Source organism: Rattus rattus, chromosome 4 (genome assembly GCF_011064425.1).
Source record: "Rattus rattus isolate New Zealand chromosome 4, Rrattus_CSIRO_v1, whole genome shotgun sequence".
NCBI classification, from domain to species: Eukaryota; Metazoa; Chordata; class Mammalia; order Rodentia; family Muridae; genus Rattus; species Rattus rattus.
The window spans coordinates 83,834,874-83,855,986 of NC_046157.1; the positions used below are offsets into that span (position 1 = coordinate 83,834,874).

General features: G+C 54.2%; 1 protein-coding gene across 6 annotated transcripts; it reads left to right on the forward strand.

The window, feature by feature from the left end:
• The first annotated feature begins 4,402 nt into the window (after positions 1–4,402).
• Positions 4,403–19,805, forward strand: Vegfa (vascular endothelial growth factor A). 6 transcript variants are annotated; one of them, XM_032900651.1, is made up of 8 exons: positions 4,404–5,490; positions 8,452–8,500; positions 11,319–11,515; positions 12,293–12,369; positions 12,697–12,726; positions 14,439–14,510; positions 15,651–15,782; positions 17,890–19,805. In XM_032900651.1, exons 1-8 carry the CDS (start codon positions 5,425–5,427, stop codon positions 17,909–17,911), a joined length of 645 nt encoding a protein of 214 aa, XP_032756542.1. In that variant the 5' UTR covers positions 4,404–5,424; the 3' UTR covers positions 17,912–19,805. The 6 variants fall into 6 exon arrangements, with proteins under 6 accessions (XP_032756546.1, XP_032756542.1, XP_032756543.1 ...); XM_032900654.1 differs by lacking the exon at positions 4,404–5,490 and adding an exon at positions 5,714–5,735; XM_032900650.1 differs by lacking the exon at positions 4,404–5,490 and adding an exon at positions 5,793–6,011.
• The last annotated feature ends 1,308 nt before the right edge of the window (positions 19,806–21,113 follow it).

Consider the following 21,113-nt stretch of genomic DNA (forward strand, 5'->3'; position numbering starts at 1 on the left):
GTGTGTATGCCCAATTCTAGTAATCTTACTACTTAAAAAACCAAGGCAGGAGGATTATGAATTCCAAGCCAGCCTGGGCTACATAGTGAGACCAAACGATGAAGACAAAACAGAAACAAGGTGAGACCAAATTGACCGAGAAGGGGACAGAAGAAGGAGTTCCCTGTTTTCTGGGGGCTGAAGGTGTGTGCCCCCCCATCCGTCAGTGCTAGGCCCCAGATGTCACCATGACATTACTGCTAGATTTTTTTTTTTAAGCTAAACATTGCTCTCTTCCAGAGCAGTAAGGACACAGGCCACCAGAAGACGTGACATTTGGTATCAAGGAACGGTCTCAGCTGTCACTGCCTCCAGTGACTCAGAGGTAGGGAATCTTGCCTAGAAGCTGAGGGCCAGGAGGACTGATGAACTGGTGCTGACCAAGGTCACACAGCATGCAGCCTTCTCAGCTCCCTTGGAGGCAGGGGGAGAACTAGGGAAAGTGTCATCCACCCTGCTCTGTGCTCTGGTCTAGCCAAGTGGCCCTGGGCTTGTCCCAGATTGGGCTCTTGGACTAAACGATAGCCCTAGCGCTCGATATATGACTGGACCCATCTCTACTGTCTGGATTTTTTTTAAAATTCTCTGGGGACATGTTGCTTCCTCCTCTGGTGGGGGGCTGCCAAGAAAGCAGTGTGGAACTCACTGAGCAATAGTATTGTCCCCTGGGCTCTGTCTGGGATGTTCCTTAATACAATCCCTTGGCTGGGCCTATCCTCCAAGTCCTTATCCTCAGACCCAGAGGAGGACCCAGCAGACGGACTTACAGAACTCTCTAGAAATCCTTTGTCTCTGCTTTATCCCCAGTTAACTCCAATGGCTAAATTCCTGCAACTCCTGTTTTTCCATCAAAACCCAACCTAACGTGTCACCTCCTCCAGGATGGCTTCACCTGCTCCTAGCAATTATATATCCCCCTCAGTTTAGTCTTTTGCTTACATGTAGACAGGAAGCCTCTTCCACACTGAGGAAAACCAGGGTCCTGCCCAAATCAGAGTGGCCTGATGAATGTAGCCACTGCTTGGGAGTCCATGACCCCCGTGCCAATAAATGCAGGAAGCACTTTGGGCCAGCCAACATGTCTGCTTTGCTGGGTAATACTGAAAGACCTTTCCCCATCTTGCCTTTGGTATATTATTAGTCTGTCCCCGGAAATTCTTCAAGGCAGAAACCCTGTCTCAGAAGAAAAAAAAAAAGAAAGAAAGAAAGGAAGGAAGAAAAGAAAGAAAAGAAAATGAAGAAGATGAAGAGGAAGAGGAGGAGGAAGGATCAATTTTTGGCCTTTACTTTTGGAAGGGCTGATACGAGCTGCCCCATGTCACCAGTTTGAGAAAGGGTCTCAACAAGAAGTCTAGGCTGTCCTTGCTTCATGAACCTCCTGAGTGTTAGGGTTACAGATGAGCATTCCTGACTTCGTTTCAGTCCTGACAATTTCCTCCCTGTCTCTGAAAAGTAAGATGTCACTGATTAACCACCTAGTGGATTGTTCCCCATTGTCCCACGATGCTAGGCCAAGATCCGTCCTGGTTCGTCTCATGGCCAGCATGAGATCGACAGGGGAAATCCCCATTTCTTTGGGGGTACACTGTTTAAATAGATCGACAGGTTGAGAAACATAAGCATCTCTTTAGAATACTTTCCTTTCTGCCAGGCCCATTACACACTGATGTCCCCTGTCCGGCAGTGACCTGGGGGAGAGAAGATGAATGGAATCTATTCTGGGATGAAGTGCATGCTGGGAAGTGAGCCCCCCCAGGAAGAGCAGGAATAGCATGACCCTTGACTTGTCTCTTTCCCCCTTCTTTCTAGATACCCCGAGGTTTCACTTAGTGACAGTCTAAGCGTGACACTTACGACTTCATCGTTGTGAAATGTGTGTTGGAGGCGATGTGCGGCTCGAATGGAATCCAGAAGTGACCCTTCCTCTGACTCAGCTTCAGATTGTGTCTCTAAAGCGCACGGTGGACATAGGCGGCCCGTCCCTACCCTGATACGGGTTACTCAAAACCCTTCAGGCCAAGCCCCAATCTTAGCATAGCTTTGGTGCTTTGGAAAGGGAAATCTGCAGTGTCATTGTTCGGACTCCTCTGGGACGCCTTATACATACATATGCTACATGTATAGTACACTATACATATACTATATGTATAGTACACATATACTACACATATAGATGTAGATATCACGACTGTCTGGGGATAGGAGGAAGCTAAAACCATGAAGTTATAGGTAGCTAACCCTTCCCCTCCTCAAAGCTTCTTCATTTTCCTCCAAACCTCAGGATCCTTTACTGAGTCCCTCTTCTGTAAATAACTGATATGCAGGGTATTAGATATGCGACCCCTGTGAAAGGGTTGGGGGCCGAGAACCACTGCTGTAGAAGGTAGAGATGAGAGTGACAGAAGAGTAGAGCATTGGGAGCCTTATGTGTCCACAGCCTCTGTTATACCGTGATGAGGGACAGGGGCTCCCTGACATGGCGCTACATCTGGTGTTCTTGGGATGTTAAGGACAGGCATTTGGTGGCTTTCCTTTCCAGTGCCTCTTAGCTGCATAGATTATGGATCAGGTGAGGAAACCCATGGGAGGGCTCTGGGCCCGTAAGCATTTACTAACTACTCTCCCTGCTAAAAGACAGCCATCCCGGAGGTGACTCAGGGCAGCTATGATAGGCCAGATGGGATGGGGTGGCTTTTTTCCTCATAAGATCCTCATAACATTGCTCCATGGAAATTGGGGTACCCACCAGGTACCAGCATCCCACCGAGCCTCAGTACTATGTGCAGAGGGATAGAGATGGTGGAGTAACCTTTTTGGGGGACCAGTAGGAAGACTGTTGGCTCCCTTTCTCAGAAGCTCAGCAGATCTGGGTGAGGGCTGGGACTGGTTGGTCCCTCTCTTCCCACAGGTATCAGAGCCCCCTCTTGTTCCCAGGGGAGCCTAGGAGCAGCTGGGCCAAAGCCCAACCAGGAATTTTTCCAGGCTGGTTCCTATATCCAAGGGTGGGCTGGAGGTGGGGGCTTTGGGGAGCTCTTAAGGAAGACACGAGGAGGTGAAGGGGACTTTGTGGAAAGGGAGGGGACAGAGCCACACAGGCTAAGTGTAGGAGCATAGAGAAATGGCCAAGGGTCCTAGGGAGAATGGGAGGGGGGCAGAGTACAACCCTGAACTCTGTTTAGAAGATGAACTGTGAGCCTAGGCTAGAACTGAGGGAGCCTTGCCTCTACTCCCATCCTACCCGGAGTTGGTGGCAGCGCCGGGCAGCTGGCCTAACTACGTTTCTGAATGCTAGGGTAGGTTTGAATCACCACGCAGGCCTGGCCTGCTTCTGCCCCCATTGGCACACTGGCCTTAGTTCCCTGGCAACATCTGGGTGTTTGTGTGTGGGGGGTGTGATCAGGAGGAACAAGGGCTTCTGTCTGCCCAGCTGTCTCTCCCTCAGGGCTCTGCCAGACTCCACAGTGCATACGTGGGCTTCCACAGGTCGTCTCCCTCCGGGCCACTGACTAACTGCTCGGCTTCCCGTTCTCAGTGTCACGCATTTGGTGCCATATCCTCTCCAGAGAAGCCTCTCTGGAAACTTCCCAGGGAATCCCATTCACCCCAGGGCCCTAGTTCCTTATGTATGAAGATCAGACAAGAGCTCAGATAAGCATACTTGCCTTCCACGTAGCCCCCCGCCCCATATATAATCCTAGAGTTTCTGTTTCCGAGGTCAAACAAGCAACTGTTGGGGGGTGGGTGTTAGAAACACGCAACTATTTGGGAAGTCAAAGTCTGCGGTGCTCAACAGTCAACTCTCATCCCCTATCCAAGACCCGTGCCATTTGAGCCAGAGTTGGGGTGTGCATAATGTAGTCACTAGGGGGCGCTCGGCCATCACGGGGAGATCGTGAACTTGGGCGAGCCGTGTCTGCGTGAGGAAGGACGCGTGTGTCAATGTGAGTGCGTGCGTGCATGTGCGTGTGTGTCTGTGTATAGTGTGTTTGTGAGGTAGGGGAGAAGGCCAGGGGTCACTCCGGGTGTCCGTCTCCCCATACGTCCTTGCCAGCTCTCCGCCTCCCACCCCCCCCCCACTTTCTCCTACATTCCTGGGAAAGGAAATTGCCCTCACTCTCCTGTCTCCCCTGATTCCCAACACCCTGGGATTCCCAGTGTGTCCCCGAGCCAAGTTTGAAGGGGTGGACAGATAATTCTCAGGCTATGGACCCTGGTAAGGGGTTTAGATTTCTATTTCGCAGTAGTGGCCTAGGGGCTTCTGAAAGGCGGTGCCTGGTTCGGCCTGGCCTCGCCCCCGGGGCGGGCCTGGGGCGGGGCCTTTGGGGGCGGGGCCAGAGGTCCTTTTTTTTTCCACCGCTGTTACCGGTGAGAAGCGCAGAGGCTTGGGGCAGCCGAGCTGCAGCGAGGCCGCGGCGCTGGGGGCGAGCTGAGCGGCGGCAGCGGAGCTCTGTCGCGAGACGCAGCGACAAGGCAGACTATTCAGCGGACTCATCAGCCAGGGAGTCTGCTCTGGGATTTGATATTCAAACCTCTTTTTTTTTTTCTTAAACTGTATTGTTTTACGCTTTAATTTATTTTTGCTTCCTATTCCTCTCTTAAATCGTGCCAACGGTTTGGGGAGGTTGCTCCTTCACTCCCTCAAATTACTTCGGATTTTGGAAATCAGCAGAGGAAAGAGGTAGCAGGAGCTCCAGAGAGAAGTCAAGGAAGAGAGAGAGAGAGACCGGTCAGAGAGCGCGCTGGCGAGCGAACAGAGAGAGGGACAGGGGCAAAGTGACTGACCTGCTTTTGGGGGTGACCGCCAGAGCGCGGCGTGAGCCCTCCCCCTTGGGATCTTTCATCGGACCAGTCGCGCTGACGGACAGACAGACAGACACCGCCCCCAGCCCCAGCGCCCACCTCCTCGCCGGCGGGCAGCCGACGGTGGACGCGGCGGCGAGCCGCGAGCAGGAGCCGAAGCCCGCGCCCGGAGGCGGGGTGGAGGGGGTCGGGGCTCGCGGGATTGCTCGGAAACTTTTCGTCCAACTTCTGGGCTCTTCTCTCTCCGGAGTAGCCGTGGTCTGCGCCGCAGGAGGCAAACCGATCGGAGCTGGGAGAAGTGCTAGCTCGGGCCTGGAGAAGCCGGGGCCCGAGAAGAGAGGGGAGAAGGAAGAGGAGAGGGGGCCGCAGTGGGCGCTCGGCTCTCAGGAGCCGGGCTCATGGACGGGTGAGGCGGCGGTGTGCGCAGACAGTGCTCCAGCCGCGCGCGCGCCCCAGGCCCCGGCCCGGGCCTCGGTTCCAGAAGGGAGAGGAGCCCGCCAAGGCGCGCAAGAGAGCGGGCTGCCTCGCAGTCCGAGCCGGAGAGGGAGCGCGAGCCGCGCCGGCCCCGGACGGGCCTCTGAAACCATGAACTTTCTGCTCTCTTGGGTGCACTGGACCCTGGCTTTACTGCTGTACCTCCACCATGCCAAGGTAAGCGGTCGTGCCCGCCTGGTGTCGCCGGGCCATGGCGAGCGCCTCTCCCGCTTGGGGACGTGCGTGCGTGCGAGCGCGCGCGTGGGGGGCTTCGTGCCCCACGCGGGTCCTTGGGCACCGGGCGCGAGGCGTCCCCCTCAGTCGTCGTACGTGGAGGGGGAGGGGGTGCGCGCTAGGTGGGAGGGCGCCAGGATAGTCTCGCCGCCCACGCGGGCCCTGCCCACCCACCAGAGTCACCGCACGTACGATCTGGGCCGAGCAGCGGAGGGCGGGAGCCAGAGGAGGAGGCTGAGGGGGCTGGGCTTGCGCCGGGGCTGGCGGCAGAAGTTTGCTCTGGGTCGCGGGTCCCGGGAGAACTGGAAGTCCGGGCAGAGGGGGCGGGAGTCCGGAGCCCAGCGGGCATGCCTGGGGGTGCTCGGACCTTGGACCGGGGGAGGGCAGAGATCGTGGAGGGGGCAGGGCGCGGGCGACTGAGGGGGCTTTGCTGTCACTGCCGTTCGGCCTCTTCGGCCTTTGCAGTGAGTTTGGGGAAAGTTTTAGGATGGATTACTGCGGGGACCCTCTCCCACCCCTCTAGCTTGTTGGGCCACCTGCGCCGCGCCACCCCCTCCCGTCCCCGCTCGCGTCCCGCGCGGTGCCCGCCCTCCCCCGCCTGGCCGGGCGCGCGCGGCGCAGAGCCGATTACATCAGCCCGGGCCTGGCCGGCCTCGTGTTCCCGGAGCCGCGGCTGCCGGAGCCCGGAGACCCGGGCGACAAGCGGCGCCCCTCCCCCACCGGCCCTCCGCGAGGAAGGTGACCTCTGGAGGTATCCCCAGCTCCGGGACCGGGAGAAACTCCCATACCCCTTTCCTCCGTTCCCAACTTCTACCCGTGCCTTGCTCTAGGCAGAATTTCCCGACGCCCCTTCCCCCTTTCCCCCATTTCCTGCCTGGTGTGCAGAAAAGCCCTTCCCACCCTTTTATATTTTCCTTTTCCTTGCGAAGACTCATCGGACCCTTCCTGGCCCCAGGGCCCAGGAAAAGGACGGTGACTGTCAGACGTGGGGGTGTTGGGCCCACCCTCGGGTTCTTTGTGGAAACGCTGACCTAAGTTTTGAGTTGGTGAAGGTGTGCTTCCCTCTCCTCCCAGCAGCTCCAGTTAGCTGTGTTTCACCTTTTTTTTGGGGGGGGCGGTCAACGAAGGGTGGGCTGACATCACCCTATTTCCCCCGTTTTGGAAACATGACTTGATATTTGCTAAGACAGGGGCAGCCTGGAACCAGCCCTTTCCTACTCCTTTGACAGGATCCCTTGTCAGTATCTCACACACACTTTGTCCTGGCAAAGCCTGATGCCCAGAGAGCAGGTGGTTTAACTCTGAACTTACCCACCCAATTTGCCTACTAAAGGGTCCTTTGATGCTCGTTTCCTCTAATTCTCAGCTATAGAGCCTTCTTGGAAAGGAGGCAGAAGGAAGGAGAAGGGCAGGTGTCCCTGCCACCATCCAGAGGTCCCCAGACCCTGGCACAAAGGCCTTGGTTCTGGGCCTTCATGTGGGGAGGAGGGTAGGAGTGCTTGGCCACAGTGTGACCTTCAGAGGCCCCCAGAGAAGGACACCTGGCCAGTCCCTGCCTAGAACCTCCCCATCTGGGAAGGGGTTCAAAGTTTCTGTTTCCTTTCTCCACTGGGGGTCTAGACAGAGGAGGAAGGAGAATGTCATGAGGCTATTGAGGGGGTATTTGAGGGCCTGATTAAGTGCAGAATCCAGGACCAACCTGGAGCAGCTGCAGTGGGAGGCTATGTCTTGAGAAGGGCCACCTCTGACCTTGGCCCTGGTGGCAAGGCTGAGGGCCCTGGATGGATTGCTCTTAGGAAAAAGAGACAGAGACAGACCAAGGGTGGGAGTCGGTCCCTCTGGGGCAGTTGGAGGTCCAGGTTGGTGTGAAGCAGGTGTCTGGGGAGTTGTAGCAACAGGAGACCCTCAGGAAGGCCAGGAGCCTTGGCTTGCTTGCCACATCAGGCCCACAGGGCCTTCTTGGTGACCTTCAGAGCTTCTAGGGAGGGGAGAGAGGAACTGGTGGGGATGAGGAAGGTTGGAGGGCTCAGGGTGGGGCAAAGGACCCCCTGGCAGAACTGAGGAGAAAGCTTCCCTGGGTACATTTAAGCAGAGTGCCCTGCCCAGGTGAGAGGCCCGGGATGTGGGAGTGGGAGGCTAGCCCAGGTGAGAGGCCCGGGATGTGGGAGTGGGAGGCTAGCCCAGGTGAGAGGCCCGGGATGTGGGAGTGGGAGGCTAGCCAGGCTTTGGAAGCTGCAATCGGGACCTGGGCAGACTGGGGTGGGAGGAGAATGGGATTCTCCCTTCCCTAGGAGCTTCCGCCCAGCTTTTCACCCCTTGAGCAACCTGTGGGTATGCTGACTATTCCCCAGGCCTGGGAAGAGTTCAGATGGGGGAGGGTAGTTGGTGCCCTTCGGTCCTCTGCATCTCTCTTCAACGCGAGCTAACCCTGGTATTTGTCATGTCAGCAGGAGAAGGTCACCACGTTGTTTTTCTCGCCCCCAGTCTTTCCTTCCTGCCCCAGTCCAAATTTGTCCTATTTGACCTTAATGCTTACCCATGGCTTGGGACCAGGGAATCGGGGGTAGTGGGAAAAGGAACAGGACAAGAACAGGACGGGGCTGGGGGCCTGGGTCAAGCAGGATTCTGGTATTTTCCTCCTACATTGTGAGCTCCCTCACACCTGGTTAGTCTTTAACTTTCACGGGTTCAGAATTGAAGCCATCCGGAGTAGTGGGTATGCTCTGGGCCCACAGGACCCCTACTGTTCCCCGTGCGTGCGACTCAGAAGACTTGGGGAGGGTGGGAGCTGGGGGTTGGGAGAGGAGGCAAAAAGAAATCAAGGGATTCGGTGGTGTCAGGCCTGGGACTCCTGTGGCTGGCCCTGTCCCTGACAACGCTCTTTACTCTTTGTTTTGTCCTCAGTGGTCCCAGGCTGCACCCACGACAGAAGGGGAGCAGAAAGCCCATGAAGGTGAGTCCTCATGCTTGTAATGGGTCCCCGTTGTCCCATTCCTCTTTCTCCGACCTGGGGGGTGGGGCGCAGGAATATGAGGATCGAGATTGCACCGGTACTTTTGAGCTTAACCCTTGTGTTTCTTAAGGTGTCTCCTGTTGGGCTTTCTGCTAGAAACAGGACTTGTTGCTTTTTCTAATAGCTTTCCCAGTGACATCTTATCTGGAAAGCTTGCGGTGAGCACAGGCGAAGAGGAAGACCGTGCTCGAGGTTTCCAGATGTCCTGGGAGGTGTCTCTTGTACCCGCTTCTCCCAGGGGAAGAGACATGTTCAGCGCCATTGCTACACACCCACAGCTACCCGTGGGGGCTGTGACCCTTTCTGTGTGAGGCTGGGGACAGGATGGAAGGATATCCTAATAGGACTCCTGAGTCCTGGCTTTGCATTTCTCTGAGTGTAACAGCTTCCATAGACTGCGTTTGGGTGCTGTGAGCTTCCCTACAGGACCAGCAGAGGGCCGGCTATAGCTCTCAGGCGCCCCGCCCCCCTGCCCAACCCTGAGTCCGCCTGCCTTTTGTTCCAGTGTGGTTTGGAGTACCGGGATCCTCCCATCTCTCTGGGGACGCCCTGGCTCTCCCCAGCACTGAGTGTGGCCTCTGCTCCAGCCGGATGCCACTCCCCCAGTGTCCTTCCTCAGAGTAGGGAAGGCCCTGGGGTCTTCCTCCAGGCTTATTTCCCTGACCCAAATCCACTGTGGCTGCAGGAGCCAGCAGCCAAGGAAGGCTGGTGATGTCCAGCCGGTTTTGCCTCCTCCCCTCTTGGAGCCCTTTCTCTGGCCCAAGGCCTGGCTTTCTGCCACTCTCTGGCCCCGGCCACTGACAGGCCCCTACTTCCAAAGTGCTACCCACCCCCTTCTGCTTCCTAGTGGGCTCTGTGGTCTGGGAGAGGCAAGACAAACGGTCTTTGTTTGATGGAGAAGAGCTTGTCTGCCATAAATAAGGAAAACCACGAAAGCCCGATGCCGGAGTGTATGTGTGCACACGCCCGAAGCGGCAGCAGTGCCTTGGGGGCAGGGGCCAGGCTCCCATGGGTACTGGCCAAGTCACTTCCTCCACCTCCTATGGACCTCGGGGACTCTAAGAAGTTTTTGGAAAGGATTCGCATTTTAGGTCTTTGTACACCAAGCTCCCACCTCCATTCATTCCTCGGTCACATCTCTCTGCTGCCTGCTCCTGTGTGGGGCCTCTAAGTAGCCTGAGCCACCTCTGGCTCAGCCAAGATGAAGGGTTAGTTTTTTTTTTTTTTTTTTTTTTTTTTTTTTTAAATCCTGGGTTAGTCATCTTCAATATAGACTTTCCTTGAAAAGAATTTTTCAGATCTGATCTCATGAACTCTTTTTTTGGCTGTGTTTTGTGTTAACTCTTTGGGGCCAGACAAGAATTCTTTGCTTGTCCAGATAGAAAAGAGAGCCCTTGAGCAAAGCCCAGGGGTGGCAGCTTAGGTTACCCCCACCCCTTTTCCTGTTTGACATTGTTCCACCTTTTCTTCTGCACCCCCATTTCTTGCCAACCTACCCTAAACCTGGGTCCCCTCTTCTTTAACTTTCTGGGAAAATAAAAAAAAAAAAAACTTTGAAGAGTAAAGGGAGGTTTGGCTGTGGCCCCGGGTTTGGGAGGGTGAGGGTGTGTAGTCTCTGGAGCGTGCACTTAAAATGCCTTTGGTGACATTCCAAACTTTGTCACCCGGAATGAGAAAAGAAGAGTTGTTTTGAGGGCTAGCAAAGGGTCAGCACCACCACCTTCCTGCTCCCGTAAGTGTCCTTAGAGGTCAGGCCAACCTGCTTCCACAGAGAGAGGCCCAGAGACTGGAGGGACAGGCCCAAGGTCATACTGACTGCTAGTAGAACTTGGGCCCGTGTGAGCTTGTGTTCCTTCTCTCACGTCAGGGACTGGCTTCTGTGGGGTAGCCTTAGGGGTATGACCAGAAGTGGCAAGCCGAGCCACCATTTGGTGTCCCAGAGAAGTCTTAGCGCCCGCCCCTTGGCCCTCAAGTGCCTCTTCCTGATCTCTTGTACCTCATAACTCTGCCTGGGAAAAGGTCTCTCCCCTGTCTTCCTCCAGGTCGGCTTCTAGAAATGCCCGGTACAGAGGCAGATCCTGTTCTTTCCATGATGCAAACAGTTTGCCCTCTTGGGCGGGGTTCTTAGTGCTGACAGGACCTACATGGTGTGCCTGCCCACTGCCACCTGCTGATTTGTCTCAGGCAGAAGTCCGGGGAAGGGGGACTGGCGGGTGCCTCTTGAAGCTTCTGTGTTTGCGCAGGATGTAGGTATCAGAAGGCTTTGCCGTCACAGCTCGTTCCAATTGCGTCTTACCTGCCAAGTGGCCTTTGGGACAAATGGTGGTGTTTCTTTGAGCCTCCAGATCCCCATTTATAAATGGGCTCCTGGTCGTGCTTAGGGGTAACCTGGGGAAGAGTACGCATATCCATAGCTGTCCTCGGTGTCCAGTATGTGTTTGAGTGGCTGTTGGCCTGGTTGCGGTATGGTCATAGCTCAGAGAGGAAAGCAGAAATCAGGGCACCCATGCTCAGGCTGATCTGGTGCTACAGTCGGTAGGAACTTGCTGTTACAATGAGGAATGGAGTCGGGTGTGGCAGGCCACCTCCCCCGGACCTGGACCTGGAAATGAGGGAGGGGCTTCAGTTTGCTGGTTTTGGAAGCGCTTACCTGATACAGAAGCTGAGAGGAGTGGTCTTTCAAAGCTGGGTGGAGCTAGAAGCCGGTCATCCATCCTTTGCGTCACTAACTGGCTCCCGCGTCATCCCTCCCACACAGTGGTGAAGTTCATGGACGTCTACCAGCGCAGTTATTGCCGTCCAATTGAGACCCTGGTGGACATCTTCCAGGAGTACCCCGATGAGATAGAGTATATCTTCAAGCCGTCCTGTGTGCCCCTAATGCGGTGTGCGGGCTGCTGCAATGATGAAGCCCTGGAGTGCGTGCCCACGTCGGAGAGCAACATCACTATGCAGGTGGGCACCTGTGGCACAGGGGACTGGGGGGTCCAGGAGGACAGGGGGGTACAAGGAGGGCAGTAGAAGGTTGTCTGGGCCTCTGCCTTGGAAACTTTTTGGTAGGAGGAGCTAAATTGGGCTTGGGGGGGTCAGGAGATGAGGTCGGGGGCGTTCTTTTCCACCTTGGGGAAGAAGACGCCTGCCTGCACTTCTGTACTTCTCTGCCGAAGCTCTCCACGATGCGACCATCTGCTTTCATGACCTTTGCTCCCTGGGCTCGACAGGGGGGCTGCTGCCTGCAACAAGTGTTCTTCTCTTTCTCCAGGAGAGCCCAAGGCTCCCCCACTCCCCACTCCAGGGTCCTATTGGGATGGGGTAGCTTACGCAGAATTAAAAGCCTGGCTTGAGGTGCTACCTAGTGGGTGGATCTGGGCCCAGACGGGGTGGAGAGTGGGAGGGAAGCTCTTAGGTAGCTTTTAGGGGTCAGGGTGAAGCTTGGGAGGGGATGCAGGGGGATGGGAATGGTAAGAATCCAGGACCTGAATTCCCAGCCTGGCCAACCCTTGCAGCCATGTCTGCTCTCCAGAAGAGCAAGTGCTCCTTAAGGCCAGCAGGGTTGGGGGAGCTGGGGTGACCTGAGGTTCTTTTCTGTTAGAGCCCTGGTCCCCCTACCTCCACCACCTAGCCCTGCTCAATAGAACCCCTGGGTGCTAAACGGCAGGAGCCCTGGGGTGACCCATAGGGGTATGGCTGGCTGGGTCACTAACCTCTGTGATCTATTCCTTCCCTCTGCAGATCATGCGGATCAAACCTCACCAAAGCCAGCACATAGGAGAGATGAGCTTCCTGCAGCATAGCAGATGTGAATGCAGGTGAGGCCAGAGCTTCCCACTCAGGTAGCACACAGCCGACGTCTGCTCCAGAGCTGAGCATGTTACGTGTGTTAGCGCAGGCCCACCTTCCAACTAGCTGTGCAAACTCGGCATGCTGCGGTTCCCCACCTCTAGAGAACGGACACAGCAATTCAGTGCACCCCCCCAACCCCCACACACAGCATTGCAGGGCCCCACTTTGTTATTAGGCAAAAAGAATAAGATAGCATTGCTGAATCCGAAGCATCGTGTAAGATTAGTCCCAAATCGTTATCGCCGTTTTAACTCCTGTGTCTTGTTTTCTCCCCCTTTCTCTACCCATTGCAGACCAAAGAAAGATAGAACTAAGCCAGAAAAGTAAGTGACCACATGTTAGCATCTCTTTCCCATTTTCTTGGTTCGGGGCTTTTGGCTTCCTCTCTTGGGTGCTCTGATGGCCTCAGTGGCATTGGGTGGACTGGTAGCATGGTGACCGAAGTGGGCTCATGGCTCTAGAGTGATGAAGACATACAGCCTGAAGAAGATGCTGCCCTCCGGGCTCGGGTCCCTCCCGGCCAGCACACAGTGTTTTGGTGTGGGTGGTGGAGGGTGTATGGACACTTGCACCCACAGCAGGGTGAGGGAGAAGGAGTAGGTGCCCTAGGGCAGTTTCTGTGTATCAGGGGATGTGGCCTGGGCTTTGTACGGTGGTGACTGTGGCGGTCCAGGTTTCTTAGGTCCCAGGAGATTTCCTGGTGTGTGTGTGTGTGTGTGTGTGTGTGTGTGTGTGTGTGTGTGTGTGTGTGTGTGTGTGTGCCTGCCTTCCTGTAGGAGTGTGGCAGGTAGCAGACACAGCTCTCTTAGCGGGGGAGGAAAAGTGATGTGGTGGCCATCTCCTCAGGTTTCCTGTTGATTGTTGTGGAAGGTCAGTTCAGGATGGGAGGGTGGCTGACATTGCTGGGGGATGACCTTGTAGTGAAGGAGCGACTGAGAGAGAGCACCCCAACCCCTCCTCCCTGCCCCCACCCCGTACCCCTTTCTGTCTGCCCTACCACTTGGTAGATATGACATTCTCATGCCTCTCCCTAAGTCCTCAGGTCCCACTACTACTGTATCTCCCAGAGCAAAGGGCTAGGCAGGTAGCCCTGCGTGGAGAGCTTTCTCCTTCCAGTGCTTTCTCCCAAGCAGGACAGACCTGCTTCTCCCCAGGTCCCTTCTTCCTGTCTCTTTCCCTGTGACAGGCAGGCCACCATATCTTTTCTGGGACTTGGCAGGTCTAGAGAATGCTGGTTCCCTGGAGGATGGCAGGCTGTAGCTTGTCCCTCTCAGCTGTTCCCTAGATGTCTGCTTTGCCCATAGGGAGAATGGTAGGGTTCACCTGAGTTCGGAAGAGAGTCTAGCGGTAGGCTTTGACCTCTGGAGAGAAGAGCCCCTACCAAGTCCCCTGGTCCCCTAATCACATACCTTGGAGGCTATACTACTGTTCTTCTTCCCCTGGCCCCCATCATCAGTGCTGGCTCTGACGACAGCCAGCCCCACTACCCATCCCAGATGACTGCTGGGTAGCTGGTGCCCCATCTCCTGCCCTGGCTTATATGCCATTTCTCAAGTAACTGTCCCCTCTCACCAAGGATACTGTGAGGCAGGAGCCCCACAGGGACTCCTATTATCACACTTGGAAGTAAAGGCAGACATTCTGACGCGCAGCCCTCTTCTAACCCTTTCTCATTAAAGTCTGGCTTAGACCGTCTCTTGCCTCCTGACCTTCAGGGTCTAACTGTCCCGGCTTGCTGGACAATGATCTTGCCCTTATGGCTTTGCGTTCTGCCTGAGACCAGGGGCCACATGAGCCTAGAAGCTGTGCCTTTCACAGTTTCTGCTAATCACTCAAAGCCCTGCCTGGGGCTGGGACTGCCGCCCTACTGTGTGCAAAGTGAGAAGGAAGGTGCGTGCTGTCCCTGACCACCCGGAGGCTGCTCCGGGGAGTGACTAGGGTGGCTTTGGGTCTCCTGCTTCTGTCTTCTTCACTGCTCCTCTCTTCTCTTCCCTCTCGTTCTCTTCCTGTCTGTTTCTGTTTTTATATTTTCCAGAAAATCAGTTCGAGGAAAGGGAAAGGGTCAAAAACGAAAGCGCAAGAAATCCCGGTTTAAATCCTGGAGCGTGTACGTTGGTGCCGCTGCTGTCTAATTCCTTGGAGCCTTCCTGGCCTCCAGACAATCGCCTGCAGTTCCTCTAACCCTACCCCGCCCCGCCCCACTCCCACCCACAGCCCCCCTCTGACTCTTGCCCTGCCTCAGTCTCTCTCTCTGTCACTCACCCCACTAATGGCACCAATGGGTAGATTTGGTGGTGGCATTGCTGGTCCAGGGTTGGGTTGGGGTGGCTGGAAGGTGAGTAGATCCTGAGCATTGAATTCAGGGAGGGGACTCGAGCTTGGCTGGGCACCAACTTTCTCTCACTCACTGGGCATTGGTGGCGGGGCCGTGGTTGGCATGGGCGCTGGGCATCGGGGCCCTCTCATCCAACTGGTTTCCACTGCTCTAGGCTCCTGCACATGTCTGGAGGGTAGGGGTGGTGTGGAGGGCATCGTGGAATGAGTTAAGGGGTATACTGGTGGGAAGTGGATTGTGGTGGGCTGAAGATGATGCCGGGTGGCAGCCCATTCTCGTCTGTTGGAAATGCTTTGACACTGGACTTGAGGCTCCAGGAGGGGAAAGCCCTCTCTGTTCCAGTTTAACCAGGATCACCCATAGAGGTCTTCTATGGTGGCCTCTTCCTCTGCCTTTTGGCTCTGTTGAGCTCTGGAGGCCTGGCTGGTGGACAGTGCCTCTGGACTTGGCTTGCCTTCCATTGGCCCTCTCCCTTGGTGGAGGGTCTTGGCAGGGGCCCGTTTCCGGGGGGAAGGTACCCTGGTGGTCTCCTGGGCCACTTATCGTAGTCCCCAGCAGGTGAAGAGTCAAGGTGTGTTGTGGGCACAGCAGTAGTTGGGGCCCTGTGGCCCAGGATAGGCCCAGGTCTTTGTGGGACACAGCATCGTCCCTCACGGCAGCCTTTCCTCAAACCCCCGCATTCTGCCCGCCTGTGCCCTCTTCTTCCTGCAGGCACACGTCCTGCCAGCGCTGCGTCTCTCTGCCACTCTCTCTGTCTTCTGCTAGAGTGCTCGGATCTGTGGAAAGAGCCTGGGGGCCGAAGAGCTGGGTGGGGAAGCCGCCGCAGATGTGTCAGGGGTGTTGCATGGGATTTTCTCTCTCTCTCTCTGCTGACGCTCTAGCTTAGATATCTTTCCTTTTGCCTTTTTGCAGTCACTGTGAGCCTTGTTCAGAGCGGAGAAAGCATTTGTTTGTCCAAGATCCGCAGACGTGTAAATGTTCCTGCAAAAACACAGACTCGCGTTGCAAGGCGAGGCAGCTTGAGTTAAACGAACGTACTTGCAGGTTGGTTTCCAGAGGGCAAGCAAGAGTCAGAGAGGGGCATCGCAGACACGGGAGAGAGAGAGAGAGAGAGAGAAAAAGAGTGACAGAGAGAGCACACTTGTGAGGGGCCAACTGCTTGTTCTAGCTGCCTGCATGGTGACTGCTACCTTCTCTACTGCTGGGGCTGTGCGGGGCCTCTGGCTCCATTCTGGCCCAGTGAGCCTGCTCTGAGGTGGCCCGGGTTGCCTGAGTGGGTAGGCTGCTGTGATTTAATGTGATGGTGTGGACGCAAGCTGTGTGTTGTGTCCTGTGGTCCTGCTGCTTACGGAAGCTGATGTTGGTGGTGCTGACGTTGTTAATTCTATCTTTGGTGCAAGTGCTAAAACCTCAGATCCCTTCCAGGTATGGAGTGGTGTCTAACAGTGTTCCCTGGTTGCACCTTTGCCCCCGGAGAGCCTGCACAGCTGGGCTTCTCACCCCTCTGTATTTTTCCTGGGCTTGAAGCTTTATCTCCTGCTGTCTGTCCCCTTAAGACTATGGCTTCTTGAAGATAGGCTGTCTCCCTCACACTGGAGCTCTGTGAGGACGAGTCATGTCCACCTCAGACCGGGGTCCACTTTAGACTGAAAGAGAGGGGTCTGCTGTTGGTTTGGGTTGGGAAATTCTTTTCTACACACATCTGAGGACATTAAATAGCTTATCCTACACCAGTCAGGGCAAGGGTGACAGTCCTGAACAGCCGACACATTTTAAATGCTTCCAGCATGGTTTCAGGGAAAGAGCCAGACCTATTCTTCCTGATGGGACTCCATGAACACCTGAATCCTGGGCCTGCTTCATAAACTGTTGGGGTCCCCAGGTGTCTGTACTCATGTCTTTTGTCCATGTGGACTTAGGAAGTGTCAAGCTCACAAGTAGACATTGTGTATGGCCACATTCACCGGGGAGTGCAAGGGCACAGGGCTGGTGACTGGCAGTCACAGGCTTGTTTATACCGGTACGTCCTGTCCTAAGGGTGAGCATCACCCAGGGAGGGAAGGCTTTTAAGGGATGGCCAACAAAGGGCCAGCCTTCCAGGTAGTGCAAGGATTCTTTGGCACGTGTCTCCTCTGCACTTGCATTCCTGCATCTTGAGGGTGCTCAGAAGACACCAGAGACCTAGCGGGTCTCTCTCTCTGGCTCTGTGGTTGCTGGTATGGAGTTGTTCCTGTGAGACTGTATCAGAACAATGGGTCCTTTAGTGCTGGGGTGGGACTCTTCCCAGCCACGGAGCTGGGTGAAGGGGCTCAGCTCACTGGAGGATTTTAAGGAAGAGAAAAAGCCCTTGGTATTGTAGGGTCTCCGGAGTAAGCTCGGAGCTAACGGAAGTCACCTGACTTCCAGAGATCCAACTCCCGTCCACTACTGCCTGTGTCTGGGAATCAAGTTAACAAGACTGGGTTAGGACCTGTGTTTTCAGGCTGGCCTCAGAGTAACCAGCCAGGGGCAGGAGCAAGAGGAGAAAGTCCTCGGGGATCCATTCTGCTTCAACAGGAGGGACAAAGCCACTGAGTTGTCCGTCCTCAGCCTAAGGTTAGGCATCATGTGGTAAAGGGCAGGTGTAGCCACCGCAGTTCAAGGTAGAGGCTAAGGCTGAGAGAGGTCTGGGGAGCATAGATGCTCTCCGATCTTTCAGGAGCTCCTGTGTCCTCCCTTGGGCAGAACACATCCCCAAGGCAGTCCTTTGCCACTGGCCTACCTCAAGGTACCTTTCCCATCCCCTAAACCCAGCCCTAGAGCCCAAACTGAGAATCCTTCTGCAGGGACCCTCTCTCAGCTAACGACATCTAACCTTGTCATCCGTGTGCTGTGGAATGTCACTCGGGGGCTGCCTTTGGTCATCGCTCCTTTGTCGCTCTTGTATTTCCGTGTCTGTCTTGTCTTCCCTAGTTTGCCATCTTTAGAAGGCAGGGCTTGGTCTCTCTCTCTCTCCACTGGGACTCTGTCTCACCTGCACCTTTGGGAACTCAGTTCCCGTGGCGCCAGCCCACAGTAGGGACCCATGGGCTCCCAGGCCTGGGGAGGCTGCTTGCCTCATCGCCAGGCTCCTGTGGCCCTAACCCCCACCTCTTTTTGCCATTTGCCACAGATGTGACAAGCCAAGGCGGTGAGCCAGGCTGCAGGAAGGAGCCTCCCTCAGGGTTTCGGGAACTAGACCTCTCACCGGAAAGACCGATTAACCATGTCACCACCACACCACCATCGTCACCGTCGACAGAACAGTCCTTAATCCAGAAAGCCTGACATGAAGGGAGAGGAGACTCTTCGAGGAGCACTTTGGGTCCGGAGGGCGAGACTCCGGCAGACGCATTCCCGGGCAGGTGACCAAGCACGGTGGTCCCTCGTGGAACTGGATTCGCCATTTTCTTATATTTGCTGCTAAATCGCCAAGCCCGGAAGATTAGGGAGTTTTGTTTCTGGGATTCCTGTAGACACACCCACCCACATACACACACATATATATATATATATATTATATATATAAATAAATATATATGTTTTATATATAAAATATATATATATTCTTTTTTTTTTAAATTAACTCTGCTAATGTTATTGGTGTCTTCACTGGATATGTTTGACTGCTGTGGACTTGAGTTGGGAGGAGGATGTCCTTACTTGGATCCCGACAGGGAAGACATTGGGATGAAAGACTCCGGTGTGGTCTTTCGTCCTTCTTAGAGAGGCCGAAGTCTGTTTGCCTGCCAGGGAGCACGCAAGGCCAGGGCACGGGGGCACGTTGGCTCACTTCCAGAAACACGACAAACCCATCCCTGGCCCTGAGTCAAGAGGACAGAGAGACAGATGACAGATAAAGAGATAAAGATTCGGGTTCCGACCAGACGTTTTGGGGAGCCTCAGGACATGGCACTATTGTGGATCCCCACTAGATTCTGCAAGAGCACCCTGCCCCTCTGGGCACTGCCTGGAAGAATCAGGAGCCTGGCCAGCGAGCTCTCTCCTCCACTTCTGAGGGGCCTAGGAGGCCTCCCACAGGGGTCCTGGCAAAGAGAAGACACAGTGGTGGAAGAAGAGGCCTGGTAATGGCTCCTCCTCCTCCTGGGAACCCCTCGTCCTCTCCCTACCCCACTTCCTGGGTATAGCTCAGGAGGACCTTGTGTGATCAGACCATTGAAACCACTAATTCTGTCCCCAGGAGACTTGGCTGTGTGTGTGAGTGGCTTACCCTTCCCCATTTTCCCTTCCCAAGGTACAGAGCAATGGGGCAGGACCCGCAAGCCCCTCATGGAGGCAGAGAAAAGAGAAAGTGTTTTATATACGGTACTTATTTAATAGCCCTTTTTAATTAGAAATTAAAACAGTTAATTTAATTAAAGAGTAGGGTTTTTTCAGTATTCTTGGTTAATATTTAATTTCAACTATTTATGAGGATGCATCTCTTGCTCTTTCTTATTTGTACTTTTTTTTTTGTTTTGTTTTGTTTTGTTTTTCTCTGTGTGTGTGTGTATGAAATCTGTGTTTCCAATCTCTCTCTCCCAGATCGGTGACAGTCACTAGCTTGTCCTGAGAAGATATTTAATTTTGCTAACACTCAGCTCTGCCCTCCCCTGTCCCCACCACACATTCCTTTGAAATAAGGTTTCAATATACATTTACATACTATATATATATTTGGCAACTTGTGTTTGTATATAAATATATATATATATATATATGTTTATGTATATATGTGATTCTGATAAAATAGACATTGCTATTCTGTTTTTTATATGTAAAAACAAAACGAGAAAAAATAGAGAATTCTACATACTAAATCTCTCTCCTTTTTTAATTTTAATATTTGTTATCATTTATTTATTGGTGCTACTGTTTATCCGTAATAATTGTGGGGGAAAAGATATTAACATCACGTCTTTGTCTCTAGAGCAGTTTTCCGAGATATTCCGTAGTACATATTTATTTTTAAACAGCAACAAAGAAATACAGATATATCTTAAGAAAAAAAAAGCATTTTGTATTAAAGAATTGAATTCTGATCTCAAAGCTCTCCCTGGTCTCTCCTTCTCTATTGGGTCCTCCTGTCCACTTTCCCTCCTCTTTTGGGGTACATGGTGTTTGTCTTAGGTTTGAGAAAGCAGTCCTCGGTGTAGGATATGGGGTGACCCATCCATTCCTGGTTCACTATGAAGAGTTGGTGCTCTAGGGATGGGCAGAGGGGAGATGGCTCCTTAGCCAAGGGTCCTCACACTACACAGCACTCATCTAGGTCCCTGTTCCTTGTCAGACAAGGACAGGGCCACGTCTCCAGGTGCTAACTGGAGATCAGAGAGAGCTGTTGGCTGTAGCTGGTCAGGAGAGGGAAAGTTGGTACTGCAGTGGGGTGGCGGCAGGGGGTGGTAGGGGGACTGTGAGCCCAGAGTGCAGTTTACTTCTGAGCAGTAAGTGGAGGAGTCCGATAACAAGAGTCTTGTTGCTACCAGTGGAATTCCACTTTCCTTTGTGCAAGCCTTTCTGTCCTGTTCTTGTCCCAGGCCTTGCGAACCCTGCTTGGATCTTTGACACAATAGCATCGTGTCCAATCTGCTTCTAAAATCTTACTCCTCCTGCTTACAAAGGACTGGGGAAAGACTGGGCTGGCGAGAATGGAACATCCTAGGGTTCTATTACCTGTAGAATATGCCACCCCTGAGAGCAGGGGAGGGAGACAGAGGTTTAGTCCCGTAAGTAGGAAAATGCTTCGGCCTTGCCAGGGGCTTCTGGCTTGAGCTGGAGGATCACGGTACACATGATATCTCATGATGTGGCCTGCAGACCATGTCTTAAAGCTTGGAGATGGGAGTCGGGGGATATCCAACCCTAGGCTGAAGGGTTGAACAAGGGCCTGGATCTGGTACTCTAGCAGGGAGTGGAGGTTGGGAAGATTCTGAGCGTGATAAGGTGACGTGGGAGAGTGTCAGTGTGGCCACAGGGCATGCACGTTTGGGAGGAGGACTGGAGACAAGGTCCTGCCTTCTGGAAGCTTCAGCTTGGTGCCCGCTCTTTCCCAATCACTTACCCCACATGGGTTGGTGTCTGCAGAAGGCCCAGTGAGGTAGGTTATCCTTGGAACTGGCCTCCCTTTGGCTGGTGTTCACACAGTAGCCAGACTGAGTTGGTAAAGGCAGAGCTGAGCCCTGGTCCTTTTTGGCTTTAGAGACTCCATTTTACCCAGAGTAAAAGCCCTGCACCGTCCAGTTGCCCGTGCTCACCATAGCTCACCAGATTCTAACTCATATCGGACATATGGTTTCCATCACACGGTTTCAGATTTTTCTCTTGGGGCCTTTGCACAGGCTGTGCCCCTGCTTGGCA